Source organism: Podarcis liolepis (genome assembly GCF_965112155.1).
Source record: "Podarcis liolepis genome assembly, chromosome: 15".
In the NCBI taxonomy this organism is placed as follows: Eukaryota; Metazoa; Chordata; class Lepidosauria; order Squamata; family Lacertidae; genus Podarcis; species Podarcis liolepis.
Window position 1 is genome coordinate 41,133,980 of NC_139566.1, and position 21,232 is coordinate 41,155,211.

A 21,232-nucleotide genomic window follows, 5' to 3' on the forward strand; every position below is an offset into this window, starting at 1 on the left:
CAAAACACACATGCTGAAGAGCTCTTTGCTTGTTCAGTCCTGTCTCTTCTCCTTCCCAACTTTTTTTTATATTAAGAATGACCTCAATCTTGCTTGAGTTCAAAATGAAGTCCCACTATTTTATTATTATTATTATTATATCTCCCTGCCTGTAATTCTCAGGAAAGACTTCATCTGTTTCTTTTGGAAGAGCCTCATTTTGACATCCTACTTCAGAGGACGTGCCTGTTGCTTTTGTTACCTGAGGCTATTATTTGAGCATTGATGGGATTTTGCAGCCAGGTGTTCCCTTAAATTAAAGCCACTTGCAAAATAGTGCAATCCTATGCCAATATCTGCTGGGATGAGCAGTTTAGGATGCAGACCATCTCTGGCTCAGCCGGCCATTAAGTCTCCAACCCCAGCTCAGCCAAAGATACACCGGCTTAACTTGCTTAGCCACGGCCCTGTTGGCTGAGCAGAGGCCTCTGTAAGTTCCCAAAGAGGGCATTCTGGGGCATGGTGTGGTGGGACCAGAAAGGGGGGAACTAAGGCTGGACCCTAAGTTGGTTCAGCTTGGTCATATGGCCAGGCAACCTGGCTTAAAACACTCTTTTATAGGCTTGTTACTCTCTGCCAAGTTTAGGCACAGCACCATCAGCAACCCCACTGCTGAACAGAGTTTGGATGTGGTATAACCTTAGGCTGATGTAACTTACCCCAGCTTGCTTTACATCAGCTTCTCATGCACAGGATTGAGTTTACAGGAACAGGCCTTTTGAGTTTACAGGAACAGGCCTTTTCAGTGGTGGCTCTCTGTTTCTTGAAAGCTTCACCAGGGAAGCACGCCTAGCCCCATCTTTGATATTAAGTGATAGGTAGAAACATTTTTCCTACTCAGAAATAAGTCCCATTTATTTCAGTGGGGCTTACTCCCAATAAATAGGGACAGGACTGTAACCTTGGGATCAGCATGAATACAACAGAAGTTACAGAGAAGGCGCTAGTAAGTCTTTCTTTCCTTGGGCCTCATCTGCCATGTCTCTTAAGTGGAAGATGTTAACGGGCGTTTACTTTGGTAGCACTACAGATGGCTGAATGCACCCAGGAGGAACTCCCAGAAGCCTTTACTAAATGTAACTCATGTACAAAGCTGTATTTTGAAGCGTCTTCTGATGTCATCTCAAAGGACGCATGAAATATCCAAGCTGATGAGAAGACAATGGAAAACAAGGTGGCGGCAGCTGGTTTACCTAAGACATTTAAATAGGATCCGGCTGCATCCCAGATTAAGAGCCAGAAGTGGCATTTGGCAAGGAACGGTAAAGAATCGGCCCTCTCTAACTGCCCCCATTCATTTATGAGAGGAAGAAATGGGGGAGAAATTTGATTCAGCTTGCACTTAAAGGCAAATTATCATATTCACACTTTATGAAACAATATGAGAATCAAACACAGCCATTCTTCACACCTATTCGAATTTTACAATGCAGCTCTCTAACTAAACAATGTTCACCAAAATGCATACATTAGATGTACACCCTCAATTAAAAATGTGTTTCGATTATTTTGCTCAGCAATAAAAACTCTACTATCTTTTCCCACAAACAACCTTATGAAGTTGCTTTTTGGAGTGAGCGGAGACCTATGCTCACTTAGTGGGAGTAGGAGAAATTTTCAAGGGGGCACATTTAAAAGTGAGCCTACCTAATATGCGCATCCCAAAATACTATGTGAACTGCAAAAAAGCCACCCTCTGAAATGTGAATTTCTCCTTTGCAATGCAGCTCTCCAGGCAAGAAAGACATACACGAAGTCACAGGTAACGAAATGGCAAATGCAAGCCAGTGTAAACCTGCAAAAAGTGATGCACATCAGGGAAAGGCAAGAAAGAAAGTTCTTCTTCATGCAAAACAGGGTTACACTATGGAACTCACGCCCACTGGAGACAGGGTCCCAGGGTCCCCCATACACACCATCCTTAGCTTAACTTCTCACGCATGTCTACTTGCATTGCTAAAGTCAGAAAATGGACTGGGTGAGAGAAAGAGGGAGTCAGAGTTCTTCCTTTCAATATGTCCCCACAGTGCACAAATGTATTTGACCTCAGAGACCAGGCACTTGAGAATAAAAAATCACTCTCGCTGAATTGCTTCGCCTGGAATGGCTCTTTGCAAGACGCCGCTCTCTGAGGTCATTTGCTTCTCTCTGAAGTCTTCAGTTGGTCATTGTTAAAACTGTTTTCTTTATGGGGAGCGTAAGGTGCTTTTGTTGGATAATGAAAACAAGAGCAGAGAGGCCAGGAAACTGGCCAGGAAACTGACCTCAAGAAAGATGGTTGTCCAGTGGAATGTTCTTCTTCTTCTTCTTAAACTAATATGTAAGCTCAGTAATGTCAACACAAAGAGTGTGGAACATCTGTCATTCTGAGGGCCACATTTCCTTTTGAATAACCTTCTGGAGGCCACTTGCCAGGGGTGAGCAAGGCCAGGGGCAAAAAGTGGGGCGATGAATATAAATTTATCTATTGTGCAGTACAATTCAGCTCAACAACCTGAGAAGGTAGCTCATCTAGGAGAAGGAAAACTCTGATCCTGAACATCCACTTGCCTTCTTTGGGAGAAGAAAAAGTTAAGGAGTAAATCCTACACAAATCCAGAGTGGAGTTCCTAAGATGGTTGGACAGCGCCTTGTATGCCTCCTTCCGGCCACTCCTGCAGCCAAGCTGGTGCCAAACGTTTTGCTCTGCTCTCCTTCAGACCACTTCAGAAGGGCTGAGAGGTGGGCCTTGTCATCTGGGCAGCCCAGATCATCACCTGAGGCCCATCTTTGTGTGATTCCTCCCCAGGAAATCCAGAGTGTGGCAACTCGAGAACGGGCCTTTTCTGCAGTGCCTCCCTGTTTGTGGAATGCTCTCCCCAGGGACGCTCGCCTGGCACCTTCATTACATAAGTTCAGTTACCAGGTGAAAACATTAACCTGTAACCAGGTCTTTTGCTGATCCAGTGTTTCCCAACCACTGTTCCACGGCACACTAGTGTGCCGCGAGATGTTGCCTGGTGTGCCGCGGGAAAAATTAAAAAATCCGAAAGATTTTTTTAAAAAAGTCAAATTTTCGATTGGGGCGCCGTCACTAGATGACCCCTGGGGTTCCCTCCCTCCCTCCCGCTCTGCGCCTCCCTCCTCCTCCTCCGGGGAGGCCCTTCCTGGCTCTCGGCCAAGGCTTGGCGGCTGCCACTCACTCACTCGCTCGCCCACCCGTCCCTCCATCCCTGCACCTGGCCTCTCCCCCTCCGTCCCCGGCGCGGGGGCTGCCGGGATCCGTAGTCCCCTCGCCCTTGGGCTCCGCGCCCGTGCGGGGTGCGCGAACTACGTTTCCCAGTGTGGCCTGGCGGGCCGGGCGTTTTGTTTGAAGCGCTCTTCTCCCGGCCATGGAATGAGCACAGCGGCGGCGGCCGGGCGGGCAGGGGCTCTTCCGCGCAGACCCCGCGCAGCCTGCCTGCGCCCCCGCGGAGATCGGGCGGCAGGATGGAGCCCGGGGATCCCCGCGGAGGCGGAGCGGCGGAGGCTACCCCCCCAGGTAGGGCTGCGTCGGGGGTTTTTTATTTTTGCAATGCTGCATCCGCGCCGGAGGGGACGCATCGGACCGCGGGGAGACCCCTTGGCGGGCGTGCAAGGCAATGCATGCGTGCAGGCGTTGCATGGAGTGCAGTGCAATGCAATGGCAACGCGGCGCCCTGCATGCATGCATGCAACTTCCACCGGCGCTCCGGACTTGGCAGGTGAGGGGGGTCCCCAGTGGGCGGCAGAGAGAGCCGGGAGGGCGAAGGGGAGCCGGGGGGGAGCAGTGCTGCTCCCCGAGCCGAGCCCGGGGGGAAACTTCGGCGTCGTTGCGCCGGGTGTTGGAAGCGGAGGCTGGCGGGGGCCCCTCACCTGCAAAACCTGGTCGCCTCTCATATATTTTGTGCATTGCATTCATCGCCCGCTTTCTCCTCCAAGGAGCTCCCGGGGGCGCGCGTGGTTCTCCCCGTGTTATCCTCGCAACAACAGCCCTGCGAGGTGGGTCAGGCGAGTGGCCCAAGGGAGCACCCAGGGATTGTCCTGGCCAGGTGGGGTGATTTGAACCCTGCTCTCTGCCCGGTCTTCGTCCTCATTTAGCCCCCACATGTGCATGACTGTGCATGACTGAGTTTTTCCCCCCTCGTCTTGGCTATGGTGTGAGTCTGTGCTGTTAATTAATGGGGTTCTGCCTTCGGAGAAGATGAGCCAGCCCTCAAGGAGGTGATTATGTAATTTGCTAGCAATTCATGTCCCTCCCGGCGTGACGCTGCGCGCTGACGTCACGGGGCTGTAATGGTGGTGTGCCTCGAGATTTTTTTCATGAAACAAGTGTGCCTTTGCCCAAAAAAGGTTGGGAAACACTGGATTAGACAATCTATGACCTTTTAAACTGGGGGTGTGGAGTATTGCTTTGTTTGTTATTATGTTAGGTATTTTTGAGTTTTTATATTGCAAACCTCCCTGTGATTCTCGGATGGAGGGCAGTATAGAAATTCATTTAATAAAAATCACTCCCACTGCAAGATCTGGAGAGCTACACAGGTTCTCCAGCTCAGCCACAGGCTTTTGAAAACACCCCTGTTATCTCTTGACTGGAGTCTCCTGTTTCAGCTGCTCTGTCTGTTTATTTGAGATGCTTTATTGTGCATTTTAATTATGGATGTTCATATTTTAATATTTGCTTAATTGGTTTTTTTTATTCTTTCTAAACCAATTAGCAGCCTCTGTTGACATTAAAAGGCATAGACAGGTGACTCTCAACTTACTCCGGGGTTACACATCTGGGAACAGTGGGTGAAGCCAAAACTGTGTACAGTGAAAGCACATTGGGTTCAGTGATGGTGTCAGGGACTGGACTGTGGAGGAACGGTGGAGACCGCCCCCCCCCCCTGAAACTTCCACAGAAGAGGAAGACAGTACAGTGGTACCTCAGGATGCAAACAGGATCCGTTCTGGAGCCCTGTTCGCATCCTGAACAGAACGTAAGACGTGACAGTGCGGCTGCGCGTGTGCAGGTCGTGTTTTGCCACTTCTGCACATGCGCGTGACGTCATTTTAAGCATCTCATCTGCGCATGCGTGAGTGGTGAAACCTAGAAGTAACGTGCTCCATTACTTCCGGGTTGCCGCGGAGCACAACCCGAAAGTGCTCAACCTGAAGCACATTCAACCTGAGGTAGTTTGCAGAAGATCACAGCTCTGAGACAGAAGAGGGACAATGCTGGGAGATAATGGGAGAAGAGGAGAGGGGAGGAGCTGAGCTGGAGAAGCTGGCTGACATGTTATCACTAGAAAGCATTCCAGGCCCCCCTTCTCCCAGAACCCGGCGAACAGTGAAAGTAGGAGAGCAGAGAGCTAAGAGGCAAATGACCTTAAGCAGCCACCGTAAGGGTAGTGGTGCTGTTGATGACTGTGAAGGGAATGGGGGGGGATTACTCAGAGCAACGCCATTAATCCGAGAGGCTATATTTCTAAGCTTCTCTCTGTGAACATCGAATAAAAGACCTTGATAGGAGCTTCTTGTCTATCTTTTACTAGTAGCTTGCCATGAGGGGGAGGGATCAGATACCCTGAAGCCTGACAGATGAGTGGGGTTGCCAAAGCCCTTTTTTCCTGGACATCCTCCCACTTTCCAATCACTTTTTTAAAAAAAATGCATATGTTTGCCAAGCGCATAAGTTGAAAGCATGCAAGTTAAGTGCACTTAAGTTTCGAGTTACCTGTGTAAGTTATTATTATTGTTCCTAGCCTTTCCTCATAGGATTTGGTCTTCAAGTTGTTTACACTCCAAAATCAAAGTGTTTTTCAATGAAAAAATTGAAGTGTGGCAGGAGCATATTTTATAGCAGGGATTCTGTAACCCCCATAGGATCATGAACTGTCACTTATTGCTCTTTTCAATTCTTATATGTTGTACCTTATTGCATTCAGATTGTAATATGGCAAAATGCAATACATTACAAATAAAAGGAGTGATTGAAACTACAGTTAAAAATCAATGTGAATATATAATGTAATGGATGTGGCATCTCTTGTCTTCAATGACAAATTCATGGACAGGGCATGGACCATCGGTGGTCCATAGACCACAGTTTGGGAGCTGTCACTTTAGGGGACTTGCAAAATCATATATAAAGTAAGACTGGACCTGAAAAATGGCAGAACCGGTAAAAGTGGGAAAACAACACAAAACAGCAAGACTCCTCTTTGCTTGCCCAAAGTAGCAATTTTGTTCAGCTACAAGGCAGAGGGCACACTGCCTGCCAGAGAAACAATGGACTGAGGGGAGGTAATCTGCTTCCAAAAATCTATTTTTAGCATCAATTTTATCTGCTAGCAATTTACCCTCACAGCTTCTCTCTCTCGGCACCTGTTTACTTCTATTTTAGAGGCCATTTTTATTGTGCCCAAATCTTTGCGATGAAAAATTCAATCCCAAATTTTTTATTTGTGCTAGGTTACCCCCCCCCCAAAAAAAACGTGTTATGTTGACTGGTTGTGCTGCTGCAGCAAAAAATGCTAATGCTATTCTAGGCTGCTTCCACAAAAGTATAGTGTCCCAATCAAGGGAAGTAATAGCACCACTCTATTCTGCCTTGGTCAGACCACACCTGGAATACTGTGTCCAGCTCTGGGCACCACCATTTAAGAAGTGACAAGTTGGGGCATGTGCAGAGGAGGGCAATTAAAAAGAGGTTGGGTGGTCCTATGTCATGTATGATTTAGCTGAGATACCTGCATCACAAGGGGTTGAACTAATGACCCGTGAAGTCCCTTCCAAGCCTACAATTTTATGATTCTATGATTCTCCTCTCTCCCACAGTATAACACCTAATCCCACAGTAATATCTAACATGTCAAATGTACCTGGGTTTCACCACCTGCTTCGAGCAGCAGTCAATGAAATCTCTCCACACAGTGACATCACATCGCAAGTTTCCTGGTTTGAGGTGTTACCGGAAGAGAGAGGAGCCAAAGGAGAACAAGGGCTGTGGCTCAGCAGTAGAGCATCTGCTTTGCACTCACAAGGTCCAAGGTTTGAACCCTGGCAGCATCTTCAAGCAGGGTTGGGAGAGACTTCCTGCATCAAAGCCTGGAAAGCCACTGCTGCCAGTCAGTGTAGACAACACTGAGCTACAGGACATCTTTTCTAGAAAAAGAGGTGCTGGAACTTGTTGAAGGGAGCACCCAGTTAATGCACCACTCGCCATGCCAGCCACAGCCTCCGTCACAAAACAAAGATTGTTGTGCCACACGCGGCCTCTGGCGCACAGAGTTCAGGCTGGGGGGAAAGCCCTGCTCAGCTAAATGGACAGTGGTCTGACTCAGAGTAGGGCAACTTCCTATATATGTTGCTATGATTGTTCTTTCTGTGGCTCCTGCAATGCAAAGATTCCTCACTTACTTTATGAGAAAAAGCTGGTCGACACATTACACTTAACAGAGCTACAAGCTGCCTCTAGGCATGTAAATGTGGAAGGGTGTACACTTCTTGATTTGTACAGCTCAGCTTCCATGTACACAAGTAAACATACTAGACAGTTGTTGAACATTACATGTGAATAACTGTATGAGCATAAAGTTCAATTATTTCATATACATAGGCACATAGACTGTACACCTGTTTATGGTCTGTTTATGACATTTATATCCCAGCTTTCCTCCAAGGAGCTTGAGGTAGTATATGAGGCTCTTCTCCGCTCCACTTTATCCTCATAACAACCCTGTGAGGTAGGGGTAGGTTAGACTGGGGGAGAGAGACTGGTTCCAGGTCACCCAGTGAGCTCCATGGCTGAGTGGGATTTGAACTGTGGCCACTCCAGGTCCTAGTTTGATACTCCAGTTTGATACTCCAGCCATTGGCACATGTGAACACCCCAAATTCATAGCATTCCTGTGCAGCACTGTGAGCAACCTTAGGGCGGTATTCAACTAAGATATACTCTGAATCAATCGGTTTAAATGAATGGGCCTAGCTTAGTCAAGATCATGTATTTCAATGGAAGGGGATTTCGAACAGACCCGCTGAAACGCATGAACAGGACTAAGTTAGGTCCACTCATTTCAAGTAGGGCTTAGTTTAATGCTATTCACAGTGTCTTACTTGCAGGACAAATTCAATACAGTGGTACCTCAGGTTACAGATGCTTCAGGTTACAGACTCCGCTAACCCAGAAATAGTACCTCGAGTTAAGAACTTTGCTTCAGGATGAGAACAGAAATCGCACGGCAGCAGTGCAGCAACAGCGGGAGGCCCCATTAGCTAAAGTGGTACCTCAGGTTAAGAATGGTTTCAGGTTAAGAACGGACCTCCAGAACGAATTAAGTTCTTAACCCGAGGTACCACTGTAAATATATCACTCTTTTCCCCCATAGGAAGACCAATATGGAGAAGAGAAAGAGGCTGAGAAGTCAGTGGGATGGTTGGGAAGACTGCACAGGCCAAATCTGGCCCAAGGGCTGCCGTGTGGTTCTGGTGGCATCTAATCCTATCTCCAGAGAAGCTTCTATGTGAGAACCGGACATAACGGTGGAGGGTATTCCTTCCAGATTTCACAGAGTCATAGAATTGTAGAGTTGGGACAGACCCCAATGCTCATCTAGTCCACCCCCCTGCAATGCAGGAATCTCAACTAAAGCATCCCTGACAGATGGCCATCCAACCTCTGCTTGAAAACCCCCAAGGAAGAAAAGTCCACCACCTCTCGTGGGAGCCTGTTCCACTGCCAAACAGCTCTTGCTGTTGGAAAGTTCATCCTGATTTTGAATCAGAATCTCCTTTCTTGCAACTTGAAGCCACTGGTTCAGCCCTTACCCTCCAGAGCAGCTTGCCCCATCTTCCATGAGACAGCCCTTTAGATATTTGAAGATGGCTATCATATTTCCTCTCAGCCTCCTCTTTTCCAAGCTAAACATACCCAACTCCCTCAACTGTTCCTCATAAGGATGGGTTTCCAGACCCTTAATTTTTTTTTTTAAAGAAGAAAAAAGTTTATTGCAAATAATGATGTTCACATCAGTCTGAAAATGAGTAGTGCCCGTGCCTTTGAACTAATTGTCCAAAGAAAATCTACAGTCCATATTTCTCTATCATCTCATTTGCTTTAGAAATGTAAGCCTTCATGGCATCTTCTTTTGACATACCTTTCTTCTGGTTCCATGCTTCCCATTTTGCTTTGCCTTTCAAATCCAGCATCCCAGGACACTCAATATTAATATTTCCCATGGTCGACTGCTTGTAGAGTCCATACAGTTCTTTTAGTTCATCGTCAGTTGGTTTGGTCTTTAGTTTTTTTACTTTTTCTGCCACGGTGTTGAAGTCGGCTTCCAGAGTCATGGTGCACAACCTGCTACGGCTCCTGCACTCTCAGCAAAGCCCCGCCCCCGTCCGGAATGAAGCCCTTCCAGACCCTTAATTGTCTTGGTCATTATTCTCTGCACTCATTCAAACTTATCAATATATTTCTTAAATTGTGGCGCCCAGAACTGAAAAGTATTCTAGGTGCAGGCTGACCAAGGCAGAATAGAGTGGTACTATTACTTCCCTTGAGATCCCAATTATTTGTCATTTGGAGCAATTACATAATTTCTGTCATACGCTTGGTTAATTGCATCACCATTTTGTACCAAAGCAGATGACAGGGTCAGTGTTTACCCCCAAAAAGAGAGGAAAACTCAAAAGGTGATAAATGAATAAGTAATCAGGGACATTAACCTTGGGCAGCTGTTTCAACATTCTGGATCGGAGATTGTCTGCTGGGCCAATATGTTGAAACAGCTGCTGTTATATTTTAAGATAATTTTATTCGGTGACTTGGAAGGTGACTGTTGTAGGAATTTAGCTGAAAACATTTCAAGTCTAAAACTGAGACCTTAACCTATTTCTTATCCCAAACGACACAGCAATACAGATGGGATATATTTGTGGACACACACCCCACGCCTGCCCCAATTACACTTTAATAATGCACCCTGAAGTTCAAATCTCACTGAAAGTTTGTTTCCATGGTGGTAGTCAACTAAGTTTAACTCAGAGTACATCTATTCACAGAATTAAAGAATTGTAGAGTTAGAAGGTATACCAAGAGTCATTTGGTCTAACCAGATGTGATGGAGGAATCACAGCTGAAGAATCCCTGACAGACAGCCATCCCATCTCTGCTTAAAAATGTCCGCCACCTTCCAAGGCAGTCTGTTCCAGTGTCAAACAGCTCTTAGAGTAAAAAAAGTTCTTTCTAATGTTTAGTTGGCATCTCCTTTCTTTTGATCTGAATCCATTGGTTTGTGTCTTACCCTCTAGCCCAACTTAGTAATGTTCATTAATTATAATGGGTCTACTTTGAGTAAAACTTAACAGAACACTACTCCTTGTGCTTATTATGTTTTTATACATGTTGAAAGCCACTCAGAGTGGTTGGGGCAACCAGATTTTTTGGGGTGGGGTGGTATTAAGAACCCCACCACCACCACCAAAGAGTTGGGGGACTTATTTTTATTTACCTTCATTAATTAAACTACTTATCATTAAGAGGCCATTCAGGCATTGTTATTTATTATTTATTTATGACTGTACATTTCTATATCAACTTTTCTTCCAAGGAGCTGAAGGTGGGGCGCATGGTTCTCCTTCTCCCCATTTCATCGTCACAACAACCCTATGAGGTAGGTAAGGCTGAGAGGCAGTGACTGGCCCAAGGTCACCCCGTGAGCTTCATGGCTGAGCGGAGATTCGAACCCTGCTCTCCCAGGTTACAGTCTGACACTCTAGCCACTGTATACGCTGGCTCGCTTGGTGTCCTCCAGATGTTGTTGGACTACAACTCCTATCATGCACTGGCTGGCTGCCTTGAACCACCCCCTACCTGCCCAACTTCTCACCCAGAGCCAGTCAGGGAGTGCCTCCGCCTGTGATTGGTTCCCTTCTTGGGCAACTTTCTCAGGACTTTGTAACAATGCTGGGAAGAGCCAGAGGCCAAGGTGAGCAGACCAAGAGGTAGTACAACTCTTACTATGATTCCATATGATGCATTCCATCCACAGAAGCCTGAATTTTCTACGCACGCATCTCTCCAGCCAGGTAAGAAAGAGGCTTTATCAGGGTTCAATGACACATTCCAGCAAAACAAAGAGCAACCAATGGGCTGAAAGGGGTGTGGCCTGGGAGACAAAGCAGCCTGGCAAGAATCCAGGCCTGAGATTACCCACTCATGCCGCCAATGACAACACACCCTGAAGGGCAACCCCAAAATCAACAGAAGCAGAAGTCAGGGTGAGCAACAGCATCTTACCACCCCACATTTGAGGCTGCCTTGCCAGTTTCCTGCACCCGCCATCTGCTCATTCTTTTGATGTGAAAATATTCCGCTTTCCAGAGAGGCAATTTGGAGGCATCTGACTTGGTGCTGCTAACCCCCTCCCCATTTGCTGTGCCACCCTTCAACAGGTATTCCAATGACAAATTTATTACAGCCCATTATTCCGTGCTTTGCACACAACCCGGTCCTGCTGCCGAAATTTATTACAGCATTTATGGTATTAATTATACAAGTTTCAGCACCACCTGTCAGAGGGCATTCTGAGTCTCCTAAAAAATAATAATAACAAAAAAAACAAACAAGAAGCATGCCTTTTGTTTACGTGCAGCCATGGTGAAAAGTGGCACGCATCGCAATTATTTATCTACCAGCGCACAACCCATCAAGTTTGACAAGTGGCAGGAAGGAGGGTGGAATTTTGCCAAGCATGCTTCTTTCCCAAATGCGTTGCCTCGGTTTGCAGACCTGCTCCTGCTCCTTGTTCTCCTAAACTAAGGCTGAGGGACTTATTTCAGTCCGAGGGCCGCATTTCATTCCAGACAACCTTCCGAGGGCCACATGCCTATGGTGGGTGAGGCCAGAAGGAAAGGTGAGCAGAGAAACAAGTGCAGGTTTTATCGTGGTACAGAAGGATAAAAGTAAAGGTAAAGGTACCCCTGACCATTAGGTCCAGTCATGGCAGACTCTGGGGTTGCGGCGCTCATCTCACTTTATTGGCCAAGGGAGCCGGCGTACAGCTTCTGGGTCATGTGGCCAGCATGACTAAGCTGCTTCTGGAGAACCAGAGCAGCGCACGGAAACGCCGTTTACCTTCCCGCCGGAGCAATACCTATTTATCTACTTGCACTTTAATGTGCTTTCGAACTGCTAGGTTGACAGGAGCAGGGACTGAGCAATGAGAGCTCACCCTGTCGTGGGGATTCGAACTGCCGACCTTCTGATTGGCAAATCCTAGGCTCTGTGGTTTAGACCACAGCACCACCCGCGTCCCATAAGGATAGTTTCCACCAATAATAACACATGCCTCTCTATCCAAGAGTTAAAATCATAGAATCATAGGGAACCCAAGAGTCATCTAATCCACCCCCTGCAATGCAGGAATCTCAACTACATCATCAGATGGCCATCCAACCTCTGCTTAGGAACCTCCAAGGAAGGAGAGTCCACCACCTCTTGTGGGAGTGTGTTAAACTGTCAAACGGCTCTTACTGTCAGAAAGATCATCTTGATGTTTAGTCAGAATCTCATTTCTTGCAACTTGAAAGCCAAGGTGGTTCTGCTTCCCTTTGGACCACATCAGCGAGGCCAAGATGGAGGTCCTGTCATCTGGGCACCCAGGACCTCCACACACACTGCCCAGGCTTGTGGTCTGGAGTGGTCCTTTTGGTGCTGCCAACACAGCAAAAGCAACATGAGAGGGATCAGGGAAAAAATTTGATTTGGTTCGCATTTAAAGGCGAGCCTCCCTAATTTGCACATTCTGGAACAATACAATAGCTGGAACACATCCATCCTTGGAAATTGGCACTTCTACGAATTTTGCATTGGGGTTCTCCAGCCATATAAGCCAAGTAACAAACACATATCCAAAAGTACTTTATGCATGAAGGGAAATTGTATTGCATTAGGGAAGTTTGCTTTGCAAGGATGTTTTTGTTCAGTGGGGGAAACTGCATGCAATAATTTGTATATTGGGATAAATCACACTATTTTAATTTTATTTTTGAACTACTTTCCATAAGGTATCCCAAAGCAATTAATAATATAGATGTTGAGGGTGGCCTATGTCATTCTCTGTACACACTCAGGTTATCCCCACAACAACCCTTTGAGGTAGGTTAGGCTGAGACACAATGAGTATCCTGAGGTTTCCCAGTGAATTGCACACCTGAGTGTAGAACATGAGTCCAGTAATCTTAACCATGAAGTGGTACTGGCTTAAAAGAAAGACATTAAATTTAACAAATGAATTCAATAACTAAATCATCAGTATTGAACTGCCATCCCTTGCCTACCCCACAGATAGGTTGCCCCAATGGGAGTCAAGGGCATCTGACTCGCTTCAGTCCTCCAGGCCCAGTTCTGGGCTGAGAGACTGGGCAATTCACGCACATGCAAGTCTGCACCTGAGCAGGATTTTATGCCGAAGTGCTTCCACTTGCTATCTCTCTTCCAAACCTGGGGTTGACAATTAACTCACACTAATGAGGCTTACACACTGCAGCTCCTGGAAGAATGGCAAAAAGGGCAAGATTGTCATTAAAAAAAAAGAACACTCTCGTCTCCGTTACATTCCTGACAGATTTAATTAACAAAAATGTTGCGATAGCTGAAATTTCTTCCCTGTTTTACAAATAATGCCCTTTTGATGAGGGCTTCAGTTCGAATTACTGCCCTCTCAAGCGGCGCCACACAACCAGAATGCTAAGCTGATTGGCAATAAAACTACAGTAAGTGGTCCAAAGGGAGGGAAGAGAAATATTGTAAACACAATGGAAGCCAATTGTTGGCTAATCGTTAAGAAGGACAAGTTTATGCGTCATTCCATGAGTTTTCTCCTTAGGGTGGGCCTTGCCATTCAGGGATTTGGCTAGAACTCTCATTTTTAAAGAAGATATTCAGAATGCAAGTGGGGGGGGGGTGGCGTGCCGAAATGCTCTGCCACAACAAGAAGTCCCCACACCCAAAAATCTAGCAAATGAGGGAGAAGGCTTCTTCCCTAGCTGCCCAGACATAAAATGTATGCAAGCAACGGCATTTGCAGATATTTTCCAGATTGTTTATTAAAGCCTGAAACTTAAATGTATTTATTTATTACATTTATTGTTAGGTTTCCAAGGGGTTGCTTGAGAGCAAGCAGGCAAATACTTCCCTGCTCGGCTGTGAAGCCTTGCTTTTGATGCAAAATAAACTTTATCTGTCCAGAGCGCCACTCTCCCGTGGTTGGCTCATTCACTGGCAGAGTCCGTGAGTGGGCGGGGCTTAAACTTTCCCCAGCAAAGTAATTTCTTGACGCCCAGTCTGCGCCTCCCCTCTCAGCGCGAAACCCTACTGCACAAAGAGGGTGTGGGTAACAGTGGACCTCTCCCCTCCCTGCTTTGCCCAGGCAAGGTGTCCTGGCAACGCCTCGCCTCCTCCGAACCCTGCAGCTCCTCTCCACTGTAGGTGGGGTTACTCTCCCCTGCCGAGGAGGAGCTGCTTTCCACGATCTTTGGGGGCTCTCCCTCCTGAACCGATGGCAGTTCCCTGACATTTATATATCACCTTTTTCTCCAAGTATCTCAAGGTGGTGTACATGGTTCTCCCTGTCCTCATTTAAATCCCCACAACAACCCTGCGAGGTGGGTTAGGCAGAGAGACAGTGACTTGTCCAAGATCACTCTGTGTGATTCATGGGCAAGCTTGGAAGTTGAAACTACTCCACACGTACTATTACGTTGTCGTTTTTATGAGGATATACGTTTGACTTTTATTACACCTGTTTTGCAAAAGTCCAGGAAAGTATTGGAACTCCTTCGTTTAAAACTACTGCTAGAGGACAAGAATCCCAAGACTACATTAAATGTAGCCAAATTCTGTGTGTCAGCAATCAATCGCAGGAAGCAAGTGGTATCCCATAATGACCAAACCCCTAAATGTTAACTACAGGGAGCACGCTAATAATTAATTTTAATTTTATATTTAAATCCTTGTTATATTCATATTGTCCTTTGTATTTCTGATATTTTTTTTTAAATGATCTGCGATATTGTGTGTGTTGCGGCTGGTCTGTGACCGTATTAATAAATTCATTCATTCATGGGCAAGCGGGGATCTGAAGTCGAGTCTCCCAGGTCCTAGTCTGACACACTCTAACCACCTCACCACACTGAGTTATGCTGGTACAGTGGGAAACTGTGGCAACCCATCCGTTCCCCAATTTTGCGTCACTTTTATTTCCCCTGATCCTGTTCACTGGGTTTGTTTCCCTTGGGAAATGATGCATCGATGCAATTCCTGGCTTCTTTCTCTGGCCTCAGGTATATGCACAGGTGATTCCAGCCAATCAGGAATCACCAGTTGAACTTTATGGCATCGTGCTGCTATGCAGCCAATCAGGAAATCAGTGATGATATGAGGAACTGATCTATCTGCATGGGTAGGCAAACTAAGGCCTGGGGGCCGGATCCGGCCAATCGCCTTCTAAATCCGGCCCGCGGACAGTCCGGGAATCAGCGTGTTTTTACATGAGTAGAACGTGTCCTTTTTATATAAAATGCATCTCTGGGTTATTTGTGGGGCATAGGAATTCATTCATTTTTTTTTTCAGGCAGCCCTGTTCAGGGAAGTTTTTAATGTGTGATATTTTAGTGTATTTTTGGTTTCTATGGAAGCCGCCCAGAGTGGCTGGGGAAATCCAGCCAGATGGGCGCGGTACAAATAATAAATTATTATTATTATTATTATTATTATTATTATTATTATTATTATTATTATTAGTCTAGCCCACCACAAGGTCTGAGGGACAGTGGACCAGCCCCCTGCTGAAAAAGTTTGCTGACCCCTGATCTAGAGAGACAGATATGCAGTTTTACTTTGCAAGTCAGAACTCACTACAGCAAATCACCCAGAGATTCACAAGTAGATGTGAATCTACCCCCCCCACACACACACACATTACACAGCACCAGGTATTCTAATGGTACTGTAATAAGTAATAAGTAACAACAGTAACATGTCTTTGCCGTTTCATTTGTGGTGGCTTGTTCCCCCATTTGTGTTGCCACTTAACGCTGCCATCCTGGAGACTGACCTGCACATGTGCAGTGGAGGATGAACCACTAGGGCCAAGGGGACACGGCCCCACCAACCTCAGCCCCCTCACCACCAACATGCCTTCATACAATCAGTTTCCTTCTCCTTAGCCTCAGTGTTGCCCTTAGCAGGGAGGAGGATGGAAACAAAACAAGAATTGCTTGACTCTGGCTATCATTGGCTCAACCTCTACCTGCTGTTAAGTCTCCCTGACCTTTGACCCACTGGTTCCAGAGGGCACCAGTCACTACTGCAATACTCAGATGCACACCTAGAGAATACTTGGCTTGACAGTAGTACTTGTGAAATGCATCTAGTGAGCTTAGTAGACCACAAGTTAAGCATGAGTCAACAGTATGATGCAGCAGCAGAAAAAAGGCTAACACAGAAGTATAGTGTCCAGATCACTCTATTCTACACCTGGAGTCCTGTGTCCAATTCTGGGCACCACAATTTAAGAAGGGTGTGGACAAGCTGGAATGTATGCAGAGGAGGGCAACCAGGATGATAAAGGGTCTGGAAACTAAGCCTTACGAGGAACGGTTGAAGGAGCTGGGTATGCTTAGCTAGCCTGGAAAAAAGGAGACTGAGAAGAGATAGGATAGACTGAGAGGAGATATATTAAGGCCTGTCACATGGAAGAGGAAGCATGCTTGTTTTCTCCTGTTCTGGAGGGTAAGACTTGAGGCAATGGCTTCAAGTTACAAGAAAGGAGATTCCAACTAAACAGTAAGAGTTGTTTGGCAGTGGAACAGACTCCCAAGAGAGGTGGTGGACTCTCCTTCCTTGGAGGTTTTAAAGCAGAGGTTAAATGGTCATGTCATTGATGCTTTAGCTGAGATTCCTGCATCGCAGGGGGTTGGACTAGATGACCCTTGGGACCCCTTCCAACTCTAAGATTCTATTCTTCTATGACCAAGATGATCAAGGGTCTGGAAACCGAGCCTTATGAGGAATGGCTGAGGGAGCTAGGTATGTTTAGCTTGAAAAGGAGGAGACTGGGAGATGCAACAATAGGGCAGGAACCTTTCTACATATGTGGTGGGAATGCAAAGAGATAGTGGGATTCTGGGAAAATATGTATAATGAACTGGAAAAGATGTTTAGATTTTCATTTGGGGGAAAACCAGAATCCTTTCTCCTAGGTATCATGTCACAGGAAATAAAAAGAATGGTCAGACCAATATTTATGTATGCAACTACGGTGGCAAGGTTATTGATTGCCAAAAATTGGAAAAGCAGCAGCGTCCCAACTAAAACAGACTGGTTATCTAAAATGATGGAATACTTCCATCTTGCCAAACTAACAGGGAGGATAAGAGGAGATATGGTACAAAAAGTGAATAAGGATGGGCTATCTTTAAGGAATACATCAAAATTTATGTGGGAAAAGTAGAATTTCTGACAGATATTGAGTGACTCCAGAAAATGATAAGAGTGAAAGGGGAGTAAAGTTAAGACAGAAGAAGAGATTAAAGAAATAATGAAATGCGTTTAAGCTAGTTGAAAAAATAAAGTAGCGTAACAAGAACGGCTGGAAGCCAAGTCACTTGGTGGGTGTCTGTGTGGGGTAGGTGTGTAGGTATGTTGATATGTATAGTATAGGTAGATATTATATAGAGTAATGTAGGTATGTTTTACGTTATGGAAATAAAGTAGTGTGTTGTGTACGTGTATTGTGTAAATGTCTATGTATGTGTTTTATATGTTAATAAATTAAAATTAAAATTAAAAAAGAAAAAAAAAAGAAAAAGAGGAGACTGGGTGGAAATATGATAGCTCTCTGAAGGGCTATCACATGGAAAAGAGAACAAGCTAGTTCTTTTGCTGTTCCAGAAGGTAGGACCTGAACCAATGGATTGAAATGACAAGAAAGCAGATTCTGGCTAAACATTAGGAACAGCTTTCTGATGGTAAGGTCTGTTTGAGAGTGGAATGGGCTATCTTGGAAGCTGGTGGGTTGTCCTTTGTTAGAGGCTTCTAAACAGAGGTTGGGTGGTCATCTGCAATTGATTCCTTAGCTGTGATTCCTGCATTGCAGGAGATTGGACTAGATGACTCTTGGGTTAACTCTTCCAACTGCACAATGATACATGTGTGAACCCAACTTTCAGGTGCACTTCTGTCCAAGACACTCCTTCTCCTGCCTTGTAAACAAGTCGCCTGAGCTCCCTGCTCCCATCAAGAGCCAAAAAAGAAAAGCTGTACATTTGGAATGAGGAGTGTGACAGCAGAGTGCCAGCTTTGCGGAGACAAAGATGCCACGGGGCTCCATCGCTCCAGCATCCCATTGCCCTCCCTGCTAATTTCTCTCTAAAGACATGGGAAGCATGGATGGAAGGGCGTCATTAGCCTGCTTGGTGATGAGTAACAGCTTTTTACTTGGGAGATCTTCTTGCTGTGAAATTAGTGTCACAGATAAGTGGTTGCTCTGCGGCAGAGATGGAAACGTCTGCATTTCTGATCTTCATACACAACATGCCCCCCACACACATCCCAGCACTTTGGCTAGGAAATTTACACAGATAGCACAGCCAGATGTCATGGGCTCACAAAGGCACTGTGAAATACAACCTGCCCAGCAGTACAGCTATTATAAGTGCCAATTTTTATTGCACTTTATGGAAACCTTGGCTTACTTCCTTCCATTTTTCTGTGTTCAGTTTGCACATGGCTCCAAAGTCGTGCATTTCTATCCTGACACACTATACCAAGTGTGGTCCAGACACCAAATATGGCCAGGCCTCTCTATATGGCCCCCAGGACTGCCCTAGGGCAAAACCGGCTACTCAGACACATCCCGTCTCCCCAGTCTGAAATCCTTACCAGCCCTATTCTGCATCCCTCTTTGTGTGTGTTTTGATTGGCCAGGATGTTTCCTTGAATGTTGATAATCCCTCTTGCTGGCCTGGGTGTAGGGTGGAGAGGGGTGTGTGAGAGTTTGTAACTGTCGTGGCTCCCACCCTAAAACCCTCACACAAAGGCTCTCTTTTGCAAGTTAGAAACAGACCTTTATGCAGGCTCAGTAGAGGCTCAGCAGCACAAACCATGCTCAGGAGTCATGACTCAGGAGTTTAGGAGCAGAGAAAGGAGTTCAGAGCTGGACAAAAGCAACTGAGATGTCCCAAGGAGTTTCCATACCCCACCCACCAAGCTTTTAAAGGTGAGGTGTGGCATTCCCACTCGTAAGACTCTCTCGCCTTGTGAAAATTTTGGGACTTTGAACATGCACTCCTTGGGGGAGCGGTCTGTTCCCATCTTAAAAAGTGGCACCTGGTTCTAGGCAACAAGGCTGCACCCTGCTGTTCAGGCCCCTGTTCAGTCACTTCTGCCTCTGGTTCTCCCTCCAAACTCAGTTCCAAACTCTCCAAAGCTTTTACTGAGGGTATCCACTTGGCAGGAAAGGAGGGTGGGGTGGGGAGAGAACAGACATCCCTGCTCCTTCTCCCCAAGAGATGGAAGTCAAGGTGGAAAGCAAAGGTTCCTCCCACTCCACCAACTCTGGTTCCCACCATTCAGGTGGGAAAAATGCATTGTTTCACCCACTTTTGCATTTGGCCCCACACACAGCCAGGGACCCTGAAATATACTCGAGTGTTTATTTCATGCTCTTTATTTCAGCTCATGGTAAACAGTGAGTGAGCACTTTCCCCCAAAACCTCTGGCTATATATACATTATTTACACAATGGATCCCTTGTGATTGGCTGATTCAACTCCCCTCCTGGAGCCTGATTGGATTGTTCCTGCAGGCCAATCAGCTTGCTGATTCACTTCCTTCTGGAGCCTGATTGGGCTGCTCCTGCACTTTCTCCTGGAGCTGCTGATTCACCCCCTCCTGGAGCCGGATTGGGCGGTTCCTGCAAACCAATCAGGTTGCTGTCTTCTAGAATCCTACCTGCCTATTGTTCTAGGATCCAAGCTCAGTACATAACAGACCCTCTTTCAGCTGTCATCCACAGAAGACATTCCACTAGGGTGAGGGTGGGTGGGAGAGAGAGAGAGAGAGAGAGAGAGAGAGAGATAAGAAAGAGATGGGGTAGAAGGGCCTCTCCATGAGCACAGAGGAAAGACCTTTGTCTCCTCTCCAAATTTTCCATCCCTAACTTTCACTAGTTTCTCTGTAAATAGGAATCAGGGCCCAAGCTTGCATTTTCCTCCTTCCTCCCAAACCCTTTTCCTTTTGTGTTGTATCTTTTAAATTGTGAGCCTGAGGACAGAGACTGTCTTCTCCCTAATACCTGTAATCCTGTTTGGGAGGGGTTTGCTTCCAATTGAAAAGTGGAATAAAAATGCTGAACCACCACCACCACAACAGCTACTACTACTTCATGGCAAAGGTGGCATTCAAACTGGGTAATTGCTGATTCACAGCCTGGTCTTGTTGAGATGGTGTTGAGAGAATATTGGCTTGGAACTCCAGCAAGCATGTTGCCAGCCCAATTGTTTGCTGACAGTAGAAAACACACCCACACCCCCTTTCACACATTACAAAACTGCTGGGGGGGGGGCAGGGGCACTGAGTGAGATGACAGGATGAGTGACCCAAGCCGGCCCAAAAATGGCACAGAAAATCCATCCTTTGTTGATCAGGCAACACAGTACAGTTCTGCCAAAACAAGCCCTGATGGATGCGCGCTGGCTGATTTCTCAAGCACTTTATAAATATTAATGGCAATGATAGAGCCTCTCAAAATTTGTCATGTCACATCGCTCTTAGAAAAACGCTCCGTGTGCAACTTCGATCAGGTGGTGGTTGTTTTTCCCACCAAACAACTGCAAACTCTACTTTGTAAGGTTATCCTCGCCCAAGATTCTCCCCACCCACCCACCCTCACCACCCCAAAAGAAAAGAAATGCAAGGTATGGGGTGGTCATAGGCTAGCTTTTCATAAATGTAAAGGTGCTGTAATAGAACCACTGGGGCTGGCTCTACCATGAGGTTTGCTGAGCCATTGACTCAGGTGGCAGATCAGGAAGGGCAGCAGACAGAGGCCTGAGACCAGAGGAGGCTGGTCACTAGGGCAAGGTGGGTACCCTGACTTGGTTGGCTGGTTGGAGGATAGAGAGGGGCCATAGAAACTAA

General features: G+C 46.3%; 2 protein-coding genes across 3 annotated transcripts in view; both read right to left on the reverse strand.

The window, feature by feature from the left end:
• TMEM132B (transmembrane protein 132B) overlaps positions 1–21,232 on the reverse strand; it is a 375,194-nt gene that overhangs the window by 78,024 nt on the left and 275,938 nt on the right. The gene's annotated exons all lie outside the window — the stretch shown is intronic.
• Positions 9,005–9,433, reverse strand: LOC310693978 (acyl-CoA-binding protein homolog). Its single transcript, XM_083476565.1, has one exon. The coding sequence runs from the start codon at positions 9,373–9,375 to the stop codon at positions 9,109–9,111; it is 267 nt and encodes an 88-aa protein (XP_083332691.1). The 5' UTR covers positions 9,376–9,433; the 3' UTR covers positions 9,005–9,108.